The sequence below is a fragment of the Lucilia cuprina genome, chromosome 6, assembly GCF_022045245.1.
Source record: "Lucilia cuprina isolate Lc7/37 chromosome 6, ASM2204524v1, whole genome shotgun sequence".
NCBI lineage: Eukaryota > Metazoa > Arthropoda > Insecta > Diptera > Calliphoridae > Lucilia > Lucilia cuprina.
In genome coordinates, this window is record NC_060954.1 from 60,067,634 (window position 1) to 60,081,377 (window position 13,744).

A 13,744-nucleotide genomic window follows, 5' to 3' on the forward strand; every position below is an offset into this window, starting at 1 on the left:
GCAACACAAATTGGCATTTATATAAAAGAATTATTTTAAAACTCCCCCCTCCCTCATAAAACCAAGTGCAATGTTAGCACCAGATTTAAAAAGGGCCTTAAAATATTAAAAACAAAAAAAAAACAAAATTTAATAGAAAAATTATTAAAAAAAAGAAAACATCAAATGTTTTAACAACAACAAATAATTAAAATAATAATACAATTAGAAATTAGCATTTATTTATTTTATACAAAATAATAATTAAAAAAAAACCCTTATAAAACAAATACGATTTGTTAAAAATATTACAAAAACAAAAGAAACATTGTAAACAATTTCTTTTTTTTTACAAATAATATTAATAAACAAAAACTTATATATGCCTTAAAACAAAAATTTTGTGAATAATATTAAAAAAAAAAAACAAAATTATATATAAAATATTAACAAATACAAACATTATAAAAAAAAATAATTATTAATTAATAACATTTAAATAACTAAACTAAAGAAATATTATAAAAAACAAACTCTTTATAAGTTTTAACTATAAACTTCTGAATTTTTATTATTTTTACTTAAAACAACCAACAACAAGTAAATAAATTAAGATACAAGAAATAATAACTAAAGAAAAAATATTAATAAAATGTATACGCAACGCATGTTTGATATGTGGAACAGCGTTACATCCAAACTGGAAGCACACGCCAACACATTGGGACAAAGTAATGTACAATCGCCCGGACAAAATAATTCAAGTGGATCAATAAAAGGTAAAAAAAAAAACAAAATGTAAAGAAAATCTCATAACACGCCATTTCCATTTAAGAAATTGTTAATATTATGAAAATATTAATTGTGTTAATTAAAGAAATAATCAATATAATTAAATATTGTTATTGAAACTATGCTAATTACCTTAATTAATATAAAAAACATGAAAATAGATAAATGTTTTAAACAACAAAAAACTAAACATTTAATAACAATAACAAAAATATTAATTGATTTAAACAACTAAATAATTGTCGCAATGAAATAACTGCCGACTTGAATGTTTAAGAATGTTATTAACTTTGTGAATTTATTGTGATTTAGTTGGTTTTGGAAACAATTTCTTTTCTGAGTAAAATTTTGATAAAATATCTTCGTTAGTTGTGAAATAGATCTTGGGTGCTCGGTCAATAAGTTTATTATTTTAATTTTTGTTTATAAATTCCTATAGTTTACGTAACATTCTACTGGCTGCAACATTCGGTATTAGACCAATTTTTTAAGAATTTCAATAAAAGTTTCTATTTCTTGGATGTATAAAGTTAATGGAATAATAACATAATAACCGTTTGTTTACTGGGCCCCAGGATTTGGAAACTTCGTACAATTATACATTTTTTTGTTAGAATTCGTTCTTAAAAATCTCTAATACCCTATTAATGACTCTTACCACAAAGGGATCAAATACTGGACACAAGTGTGTACCCAGTGATGACATCGCGAGGATGACTTGCCTATGACCCATTTTGATTAATTTAAAAAATATATTCCCTTATTAATATAATGGTCCAATTCACAATCGGTGTTGTATGGTTGTATCGTAGTATGTCGTAATTTTTTTTTATTATTGATTTGTTTGATTTTTTTTATGACTTACAACGATACGACATCGATTGTGAATTGAACAAATATTTTAAAAATTTTACTTTTAATCAAAAATTTAAAGAACTAATAACAACTTTGAAATACTAAACTTCGGAAGATAATATTGTTAAAAGTCTTAGAAGATATTATAACCAGATAGCATTTAACAAAGAGAGTACTTTATGGGATTAATTGTATATCCGATATTTTATAAATTGGACTGTGGGCTAGTATATGAACTATACTATAGACTACATATATAGGCTAGTATATTGTCTAGTTTATTGAATACGTTATCCTCTAATACATAGAGAGATAATAGACTGTCAATTTACTAGTCTTAAGAAATAATCTATTGAATAAATGATTTTGTTTATTAACTAATCTTATAACTAACCTTTTGTTTTAAAGTACTTTTAACTTAAGGTTTAAAGTATTTCTAGGGACAATTTGATGAATTAGTTTTTGGATTAGTATAAGAATTCTATATACTAGTTTATTGTCCAGTTATACAAGCCAATTATGAATAATAATTCTCTGAGACTTTATTTCTTTTTGCATACTTTGTGTATAGGAGAGGTAACAAACTCCCAGGGAATTTATTATTCAAAATGGACCTGATAGACTAGTCTCTCGTCCATTCTATAGATTAGCTTATTGCTTAGTTAATTTACTAGTACATTGACTAATAGGCTTGCTTTTTGATACATACAAATATAGATTAGTTTACTGACTGAAAAAGTCGGTTTGAAATGCTATATGTATGTGTATGTATGTAAATTTGCAAAAATATAGATTTGATTCAGTCCCTGCTGTACCCCATAAAGAAAAAGTCTAAAAATCTTAAATTGCAGCTTCTATTCGTCCAATTGACATCAACAAGTCATCTGATGATCATTAGCAGATGAGTTTTATGAAATTTTGCAATATTTTTTGTATAGTTCCGATTTTATTTTGAAATAAATACCAATTTTCATAAGCGATTTACTTGTCGAGTCCTTCAAAGTTTATAAAAGAAAAAAGAAGTTTAAAGTAACTTTTAACTTAATTACTGAGAGGCTACAAAATGGTAATTAACTTTTGGTTTTTAAGCTCCATTTTACTAAAACGATTTAGCAATGTTCGCCTGTTGAAATAACGACCAAACATTTCTGAAATTTCTCACAAATATTCCTTATTATATATAATATCGATCCTCAATTTTATCCAGCCCCCATACAAGTAGCTTTTCGGAACTCACCCCTCTCAAATGAAGTACTCAACACAAAAATTCTTAAAAAAGCTTATAATCGCACTAGTGATACGATATAACTTCGGCATAAACTAGTTTTATAGTACAAAAATCTCTCTACTAAAATTTAGGATCAATAGTTGACCCTTCTCCCCATATACGGTCCGCTTGAGAAGTTACTTTAATTGAAAGTATAAAGATGAAATACTACAAAAAACAAATCTTTCTACCAAACTCTGTGAGCATTGGTCCATATCTATACGATTTTGTATTAAAAATACTATTTTTTACTTAAAATATGGTTTTTCACTAAAAATACGATGTTGCACTAAAAATTAGATTTTTTCACTAGAAATAAATTTTTCCACTAAAAATATGATTTTTACTAAAAATATGATTTTTCTCATAAAATTGTATTTTTCATTAAAAATCAAATTTTTCTTTAAAAATAAGATTCTTTACAAAAAAAGTCTACTTTTTAATAAAAATTTGATTTTTCACAAAATATAAGATTTCACTCGAAATTTAATTTTTTGAAAAATATGGTATTTTCACTAAAAATTTTATTTATTTTTAGTAAAAAAAAATCACTTTTTCTAAAAAAATATATATATTTTTCGCTAAAATAAGAATTTTTATTAAAAGTTAGACTTTTTACTGAAAAATTTAAATTTTTACTAAAAATTCTCAATAATTTCAAAAAAAAAAAAAATTCTTTAATTTTATTATTTTGGGGCTGCATTTGTAATAGAGTCGGAATTGTTAAAAAAAAAACAAACTTTCGAATGAGAAGGTGAAATCTACTAAATTTCTCTAATTTGAAAATGCAAAATTATGATGATCAAGTAATATGATTACGAATGTTGAAAATCAGCCGTACTTTTCTTTAAAACTCAATCTTATTTTTAGATTGTATAAGTTCCAACTGAAAAATTTGAAAATCAATAAAAGTTGTAAGAAATTTTAAAACATTTTGATCACCATGATCACCAAAACGATGTTTTGAATGTTTCAAAAGAGATTTTATTACTCGTAACAAGATCACATTTTCTTTCTTAACATTACAAAGAGTACAAGTGTGAAAATAATTAAAAATATATACAAACGCTGACGTCTTGTTAACTCCTGCGAACTCTACAAGAACCAGAGTGAAAAAGAACTTAGAGAACATAGTCTTACCTTCAGATTACTTAAACACATAAAGTCACAAATTGATCTTATAAGAACATTATGAAGAATACGTTTGAAATATTGAAAAATAATGTAAAAATGCAAGTCTGCTTAGTAGTTAGATATTTGAGAATGAATATCGTGTGTTGCAAAGATTCAAATGTAACGACTGATTACCTGCTAGATTACTAAGGTGACACAAAAAGCGACAATTCGATTCCTGTCTAAGTTACAGTGAGCATAAAGAGACGATTGATTTTCTTCTAGATTGATTACTTAAGTGTGACTAAGCTCCCAGCTAGTGTTCTCTAAAACTTCCTATTTTCGTTAAACTGTACTATATACACATAACACATTTTAAAGAGGAACTTGCTGAAATATTTGTATTAAACAAAAAGACACCTACAAAATAATCTCTTTTTTTAAATGCCTAACTTGCAAAAAATACTTTTTATTGTTAAATTAACGTTTTTTTTTACTTTGTTAATTTATTAACAATTTCTATATAAAACTTTAAGGGTTGGTTGATTGTCCGATATTTTTGCTTTATTATTAAGTAGTTTTTTTATTTATTTTTTTTTTGTTCAACGTTGGCAAATTTTTCATTGTAATGCCAACTTCTTCATCATACATAATAATTATTGCCAAGTTTTTTCTTTTGTTGTTTTTAAATGTGTTGTTTAAAATTTTATTGTGTATAAATTTTGTTGCTAACAACAACAACAAAATCATATAAACTGAAATAAAAGTAGTGAAAGTCATAATAATTTCTCTGTTTGTATATATTTTTAAACTTCCACATACTTGTTCACACACATTTCAATCTAAACTACACTAAAGGTCATATAATTAGGGGTAGTTAAGGGGGGGAGAGTGTAAATGATATAGGGAAAGAAAGAGTTTTTTGGAATCAGTTATAAAGAATTTTTTGGATATTTTTAATGTTTAGTAATTTTTATTTGATAATTTTTCTAATGTTATCCAAAAGATGGTACTGTAATGCTCTTATAATTATCATCCGCTATGTAGGGACATAAAACATATGCACATGTATCAGTAACACCAGCCATATCAGTCGATACAGTTTTTTATACCCTACAACACTATTAGTGGGGAGGGTATTATTGCTTGAGGCTGATGTTTGTAACATCCTAAAATATTGGTCCTCCTCCCTGCTTAAAATTTTCTAATCGGTTCAGAATCACAATCCTTTATATTTGCCACATACTCTTCATTTGATCCAAAACCAATTGAAAATGATTGTTGTTGTAGCAGCGACACGTGTGAGCCATCGGTGTGGATGGGTTAACAATCCTTGGTTCTTGTTCGTTGAACTCCGAGTCGTTCCGGTGCGAAGAACCGATTGTTGTGGGAACAATTGAAAATTAACCTTTATATCGCCAAGCCCTATAAGATCATACCACCGGAATAGAAAGGTTCTAGTAAAAGTCTAAATTTGTAATTGATTAAAACACCAATTACAATTACTTGTATTTGAAGTATTTCTAATTACAATAACTTGTAATTGACCAAACAGCAATTACAATTACTTTTAATTGTAATTGAAGTTTATTCAATTACAATAATATGTTATGTGTAATTGACTATTAAACAATTACAATTATGTACTTGTAATTTTGTTTCTTATAATTGAAAGTAATTGTAATTAAAAAAAAATTTTAAGCAACATTACAAGTAATTGGTTATTGGTTTATAACCAAGTACAATTACTTGAATATAAACCAATACAATTACAAATAATTGTAATTGGAAAAACTTCAAACACAAGTAATTGCAATTGGCTTTTAATCTATTACAAATAATTGTATAATTAATCAGTTACAAGTAATTGTAATTGGTTTTTAATCAGTTATTAGAAGGTGTAATTGATTAGTAATCAAAATTGTAATTGATTATTAATATATAACACATCAAAAGTAATTGTAATTGTTAATGTAATAAATTACTTTGTTTAATCATTAAGCCCCATGTTTATCACTAGCATAGGGTACTATATGGTCGGCTACGCCCGTCTATATATATATATATTGATATATACCTTCTTTATTTTGAATATTTTTTGTCGAATAGGGAAATTAAACAAACAGTAACGAATACAAGCATTAACAAAAAATGATCTTACTTTAGTGCCAAATAAAGAAATATTTTGTAATCGAAAATTTATAAATAAATAATAAAAGAAATGTAAATGAAATTTAAATAAAAAAAACTTAACTTCTACCAAGACTTGTTATGGCTGTTGATGGTGATGGTGGTGGCGGTGGTGTTTAAAGGGAAAACTTCTTAGAAAAGAAAATACCATTTATAATAGCTTTTCTTCCCAACACGTACATGCATATGTATATGTACTTCTCAATACAATAACAATAAAATTAACAACAAAAACCAAATTCAAATAAAAAATTTGTTAAATACATAATAATATACAGTTAGTTATTGCCTGTTCACGCATTTGTTGTCATTTTTTTTTATACATAAATATATAATTTTTTTGAATGTTAAAAGCGATGACGTGACTTTAGCTAAACGACCAAGAAAAAAAAGCGACAGCGTTAACAAAAAAAAAAAAATAATAATAACGAAGAAGAAAGCGTCAGCAAACATCGGTTAGTGTAAAGGCGTTGTATAGTGGATACTTTAAAGTAAAAGCAAAAGAAATTTCATTAAAAAAAGAGAAAGAAAAGAAATGCGGGGTAAAAAAACAAAAAGAGTTTTTTTTCTGTTGTCTTCCGAATCCATATAAACAGAAAATTTGAAACTTTAACAAACTGCCCTGTAGTTCGGGATAACTATCTCAAACAGAAGCAGGTTTCTTAGACTAAAACTAAACTATTTAAATACACAATCATCCAAAGATTAACAACTCAGCAACAGCTGTATTAAACCAAAGTTTTTTGTTCCTGAGAACAATAAAACAGTTACTACTTATAACAAATGGGAATTGTCCTCACAAAAAAGTACTTTTAAGTTGTTAGTACTTTATTTGTATTGTAATTTAATTTGAGAATATTCCCAGAGTTCTTCATAGTTCACTGGCTAATTCCAAGTACAGCTTAGCCAGCAAATCGGCAATTGTCTCCACAAAAACGTACTTTTATATTTGCAATTAAGTTTTCAACTTCTTAGACATTAAGTTTATATGTCCAGTTTCCCCCTAGTATATATTTTTGGTTCTAATGATATTCGCGAATATTCCCAGAATTCCTTTTAATTAACAGCATCGCAAGCTGTTGCATATTTTAGAGCGCAATTCAATCAAATGAAAGTGTTTGTGTTAAAAATCTAGTTACACTTGCCAATTCCAAGTCTAGTTAAATCAACAGTCGCTTAACTTTTGGAACTACTCACGATTCAAATAGAATGAATGAATGAGAGAATGAATGCAAAATAAGCCAAAGACTGCCATAAATTGCTGTCAACTTTTAAAGGAAAAGTACAGAAGAAAATGTAGTATCCAGGGAGTGACCCTGGATAACGTAAAACCACTTAGACTAACTTGCTTCTAGATTACTTGGGGACAAAAAAGTGTCAATTGACCTTCTCTGAGCATTACAAAAAGAATGTTAAAAAATATATAAACTCGAAACTCTCAAGTATTTAGTTAGTTTTGAAAAAATATTATCCATTATATACGCTAGTTTACTTTGGGTCACTAAAGTAATAGTTACGCATTTAGATTTAAAATGTCTTCTAGCTAAATTATACTATAATGTCTTATAGTCAATCAAGTAATTACTTATGTCTACTGTAGATATGCTACAATAATAGCAGCCTACCTGTTAGATTACTTAGAGACACTGAAGTAGTTTAACAAGTGACACTAAATCGATCATTGAGCAACTTAAGTTAATTTAAATTAAGTAGTTAAATATTTGTACTAAAAAAGTCTTTGTCTAGATGATTTAGGGCATATTAGTGACGATTTACTTCTCTCTAGCCAGTCAAGTAATTAGATTCCTCTATTAAAGTAAAGATTGACTACCCCTTAGATTACATACGAACATTGAAGTGATAGAATTACTATGACCACAAACATGTCCAGTAAAACATATATATTAGGCAACCAATTACTTAAAAACATTAAAGAAATGACAAATAACGCACTAGATTATTTGGATATAACTAAAATGCGTTTTGATTACCTTCTAGTTTACAAAGGGGCACTAAAGTAACCGTAGGATTTAAAGAGTCATCTGTCTAGATTATTTAAACACAATTAATTGACGATTGACTTCTTTCTAGTCAATAATTAGGTATGTTTTTGTCAAGTGTTGATATCCTAATGCAAGGATTGATTACCCGCCAGATTACTTTAGGACATTGAAGTGACGATTTACTTCTCTGAATAATAATAATAATAAGTCCAAAAGTGTCAAGTGAAAAAAATAAACATTGTCCACGACTTACGGACACTAAAGTGAAGACTAACTAATTCCCCGCTAATCTACATTAACGTGGCAAATGTCTCCCCGCTACATTACTAAGGGACACTAAAGTAACTAGCTCTTTGTAAAGAGTACAATAAACATAAAATATATAATTTTATGTGAAGCAAACAGTTTAAGACTTGGAATAAAATACTATTTACAAGGGATACATATACATATTCTAAAACTATCGGAATTTCGTTTAAACTATCGTAAATCTAAAGAAATGTAGTAAAAATGGTGATTGTGAATCTGGGCAAACACTGAAATAAAATAATAAAACATTTTATAATAAAATAAAATTACAAAAATAACAAAAATTGTCTTTTTTCCGTATATTGTGTTGTTTACACTCGCCAGAAAACATTTTCAAAAGAGTGAATTTTAGGGTTTTAGAGAAAAGTACTTAACAAATATTGAGTTCTGCGTAAAAGAAAAAAAGAAAGAAATTTGTCAAGTATGGTTAATATGAAATGATGCACAGTGGCTAGCAAGCAAAGAAATATTTTTGAATATTTTTATTAAAGAACTTTCTTAGGAATAGGTATTAAATTATAATTTGTAGAAATTTTCAAAATTTCAATTATAAACAAGTGATTTAATTGCTGTAAACAAATTAAAATTATCTCAAATATTTGTTTTTTAATAGGCTAATGAAATGCAAACTTCAAATTTAAGTAAATTAATGAAAAATTTGTTCAAATTTCATAGATAACTTTAAGCTTATCACAAAATTTAAAAAAAAAACAACAAATTTAAACACACACTTTTTATCATACACCCAGCCACTGTGCATTGTTGATAGTACATATTATTGTCACTGCTGTTTTTGTTGTTGTTGTTATACGCTTATTTCATTGCGTTCAGCGTTTAAATCAACGAGCGGACAAATAATGTGAAATGTATACAAAACGCACACTCATATTTGAAGCACACGCATAAGCTCACATACATTCATACATACATACATACACTCTCCCACTAACACGCATCCAAAAACAAAAAAAAAAAAAACATGCATACAAACATTTTACTCACTCTTTTCTACACACAATGGGGTTTTTGATGAAAACAAAAACTCGCGAACAAATTTAAAAAAGCAACAACATTAATAATAGAAAAAAGTAATGAAAAAAGGGACGCTGGTAACAAGCGGTATGGGAGAATACAAGCAATTATATGGAATGAAAATCTAACAACAACAACAATTGAAACAAACCAAAAAAAAATTATGAGGGTTCCAAAACTATGGCGACAAGAAAACGAAAAAAAGCACTACAAATATAAAAAAAGAAGTATACACGCATAAACTACATTACTCAAATACTCATTACTTTACTATTACATCAACAACAACTATAACAACAATGAGAAAAAGTGGAATAAAAAGTCTTTACTCTGAGTATACAAGTTGTTATAATAGCAAAAACAACAACAATTATATATATCAACCCACTATCATTAAAAAAATTTATACCCTCTTCACTATGCCTACTACTACTTCTACTATGTTTTGTGCGTAATGGGGGTGTGAAGTACCAAAAATAGTACTTTTATGATTTTATTAAAACTTAACATTTTTTTTTAAATTTTACTTTCTGTCTTTTAGCTTAAACTTTTTAATTTTTCTTTAAATTTTGTATTGAACATTTTTGTGGTCTTGTAAGTCTTCTAAATTTATTCGAGAATATTCTTAGAATTTCTTTAAAAAAACAGTTGCATATTTAGGGTGGTCAATAAGAAGAGTATTAAAGTGATATTTTACAGCCTCTCTATGGACCAGTTCATATACTCTAGTCTAGTAGACTGACTAGTCTTTTCACAAGTCTATGAACTGATTTTGTGATTAGACTATAAAGCAAAGCAATTGACTAGTCTATTGACTGGTCCATGATCTAGTGTATTGACTAATAAATGGACAAGTATATTGGCTGGCCTATGGACTAGTCTACTGAGTGGACTATAGGTATGGTAACTGAACACTTTATGGACTTGTCTATGGACTAATATATTGACAATGGTCTATAGGCTTGTGTATCGACTAGTCTATGGACAAGTCTTTTGTTTAGTATATTGAATGGTACTATTCCATTTATTGATCTAAAGACTAGTCTATATATGGACAAGTCTATAGTCTATTAACTGATCTATAGTCTTGTCTATTGATTGCTATATTTACTGGTCTATGGACTAGTCTATAGACTGGTTTATATATTAGTGTCTTGACTAGTCTATTAATTAGTTTATGGTCTAATATATCGACGATAGACTACCATATTGGATTGATGTATAACTGATCTTTGAAGTAGTATATGGACAAGTATATTTACTGGTCTATTGATTGGTCGATAGACTAGTCTATGGATAAGTCAATATATTAGTCTATGGACGAGTCTATAAACTGATTTATGAACAAGATTTTTGTCTATAACTGGTCTTTAGACTAGTCTATTGACTGGTCCATAGACTAGACTATTGACTGGTCCACAGACTAGTCTATTGACTGGTCCATAGACTAGTCTATTGACTGGTCCGTAGACTAGTCTATTAACTGGTCCATAGACTAGTCTATTGACTGGTCTATAGACTAGGCTATTGACTGGTCTATAGACTAGGCTATTGACTGGTCTATAGACTAGGCTATTGACTGGTCCATAGACTTGTCTATTGACTGGACTAGTCTATTGACTGGTCTATAAACTATTCTTCTGTCTGGGCTATTAACTACCATATTTACTGATCTATGGACAAGTCTGTCTGGACTGCTCTATAGATTAGTGTATTGACTGGTCTATTAACTACTATATTTACTGATCTATGGACCAGTCTGTATACTGGTCTATAGATTAGTGTGTTAATAGACTAGTCTAATGTCTAGTTTATGGTGTAATACATTAACCAGTCGATAGACTAGCATATTGAATTGATCTAAAACAGATCTTTGGATAGTATATAGACAAGTATTTAATGTAGTCTATGTTCTCTCTACTGACTTGTTCATGGACTCATCTTTTAACAAGTTTATGGATTGGTCTATGAAGTAGTTTATTGATTAGTAAATAGACTAGAGAATAGTATATAGACTAGTCAACGGACGGATCAATTTTACTATATAAATAATTTAATGGATTAGTTTGTAACCTAGTTTATTGAAAGATCTATCGTCTAGTGTAGGGACAAATCTATTGACTAGTCTTAATTGCAAAAACGTTTTACAATAGTACCAAAAAAAGAAACTAAAATACCAAAAAAGTTCTTCAACCCCCTACATTTTATACACTTGATACATTATTTGTTTGATAGAAGAGAACAATTAACAAAATAATAGAAAAAAAACTACATAAAGAATTGTAAACCAAAAAAAGAATGAACCAGATGAACGAAAAAAAACGACGATTATAAAGAAAAGTAGATGAACCGGCAGCAGTCGTTGCTATAAGAGGAAGAATAACAACGACAACAGTACAAATCTAATGGCAACAACAATAAATCTATACAAAATTCAAATGTTGATTACGACAAAAACCAGGAATAAATATTAAAACTACAACAACAACACCAATAATAATAAAAATAATAATATTAAAAAAAGAGGAATCGAAGTGCAAAGCACATAATCAAACATTCAAATATACATAATAGCAGCAACAAGAACAATAATTTCTTGCTCATTTACAAAAATATACACGCACTCTCACACACAGATACTCACGCATACATCACTACAGCAATTCTTTTTTGTTGTTGTTTTTATTTTATTTGTAGTCGTCAACACATAGTAAAAGTCTAAAAATTCACAACAAAAAAAAAAAAAGAAGAAAAAACAATTTATACTTTTTTCGGCGGTCATTCAACTCAAGGCGTTCAAACGCCAACGTTGTTTTGGGCGCTACGTATATAGACGCCAACCGCAGCAGCTAGCTACTGATTCTTATTCTCTGTTCTTATAATGCTGCTTGCTTGACGCTTCTTCTTTGTTGTTATTATTATTATTTTTGTTCTTTCATAAGAATCCATTTCATATCGTTTGTTTGGGGGTCTGTCTGTCTTTTTGTTCGGTATGAGTAGTGAGTAGAGGAATCAAAATCAAACAAATTGATTTTAAGTTTTTCCTTGTGTCTTCTCAGTTTATAGATTTTCTTGATCATATTTTGATAATGATTAATAAATAAGGGAGAGCTGCGGGAATACGTCTTAAAATTACTACAACAACTATTTGTGGTAAGAATTAATAACAATAGAACTTTTGGAAGGTATTATAGTTGTAGTTTTTAGGGGGAGAACTGTAGAGTGGGGATTTTATCTATCAAATTTTATTTCTAATGTCAAATATGCTTGATGCTCTTTATGTTGATGTAAAAAAATAAAACAAAAAGATTTTGAAATTTTAAGAATAAATCTTAAAAAACTATTTTTAAAGGAAAATTTTTAAAAATAAATTTTGAACAAATAAATTTAAAATAGATTTTTTATTATCGAAAAAAAAAATAACAAAATATATTTTTAATTATTAAGAAAGTTTTGAAATATTTGTCTATAAAAAATTGTTATTACCCACAATATTTACAATCAAATTTTTAATTTCGACCGTAAAAATTTAAAAAAAAATTTATTACAAATTGTTGTAGAAATAAATAAATGTATACATTTAAAAAAAATAGACACAATTAACTTTATACTGATATATAATTTGTGTTATTATATCTTTCACCAACCAACGTTTAAAGATTAAAAAATGTTTTTTAAAAATGGAATCAACATTTTGTCTTATTTTCTTAAAAAACGTTTTTGAAATGACCACACAATTTGCTTTCAGTTGATATATACATATCTTTTATAAATTTTCTCAATAATCTGCCAAAGTAAAGGATCCAAACTTCATGCATGTTTTATTAAAAAAAATTCTTAAAAATATGTCTAAACATTAAAAATTTTTATAAATTGTTGAAAATAATAATAGCTTTCAATTGATATATAATGGAATATATTTTGCAACTGTCATGCTCATAAATACAAACGTTTCTGCAATCTTTGATAGACTATATTATAGATCTAGTTCAGTTCTAGTTTGGTTCTAGTTCGGTTCTAGTTTAGTTCTAGTTTAGTTCTAGTTCAGTTCTAGTCCAGTTCTAGTCCAGTTATAGTTCAGTTCTAGTCCAGTTCTAGTTCAATTCTAGTACAGTTCTAGTTCAGTTCTAGTTCAGTTCTAGTTCAGTTCTAGTTCAGTTCTAGTTCAGTTCTAGTTCAGTTCTAGTTCAGTTCTAGTTCAGTT

General features: G+C 27.6%; 1 protein-coding gene across 3 annotated transcripts in view; it reads left to right on the forward strand.

Moving 5' to 3' along the window:
• The window catches only part of LOC111686652 (probable nuclear hormone receptor HR3), a 71,095-nt gene that overhangs the window by 45,108 nt on the left and 12,243 nt on the right, over positions 1–13,744 (forward strand). For 2 of the 3 annotated variants that reach the window (XM_023449024.2, XM_046954532.1), the window contains exon 1: positions 511–758. The exons of the other annotated variant lie outside the window; for it this stretch is intronic. In XM_023449024.2, coding sequence (XP_023304792.1) covers positions 632–758 — 127 coding nt within the window. In that variant the 5' untranslated portion in view covers positions 511–631. Of the gene's footprint in view, positions 1–510; positions 759–13,744 lie in introns of those variants that run through there. 3 annotated transcript variants of the gene reach the window in all.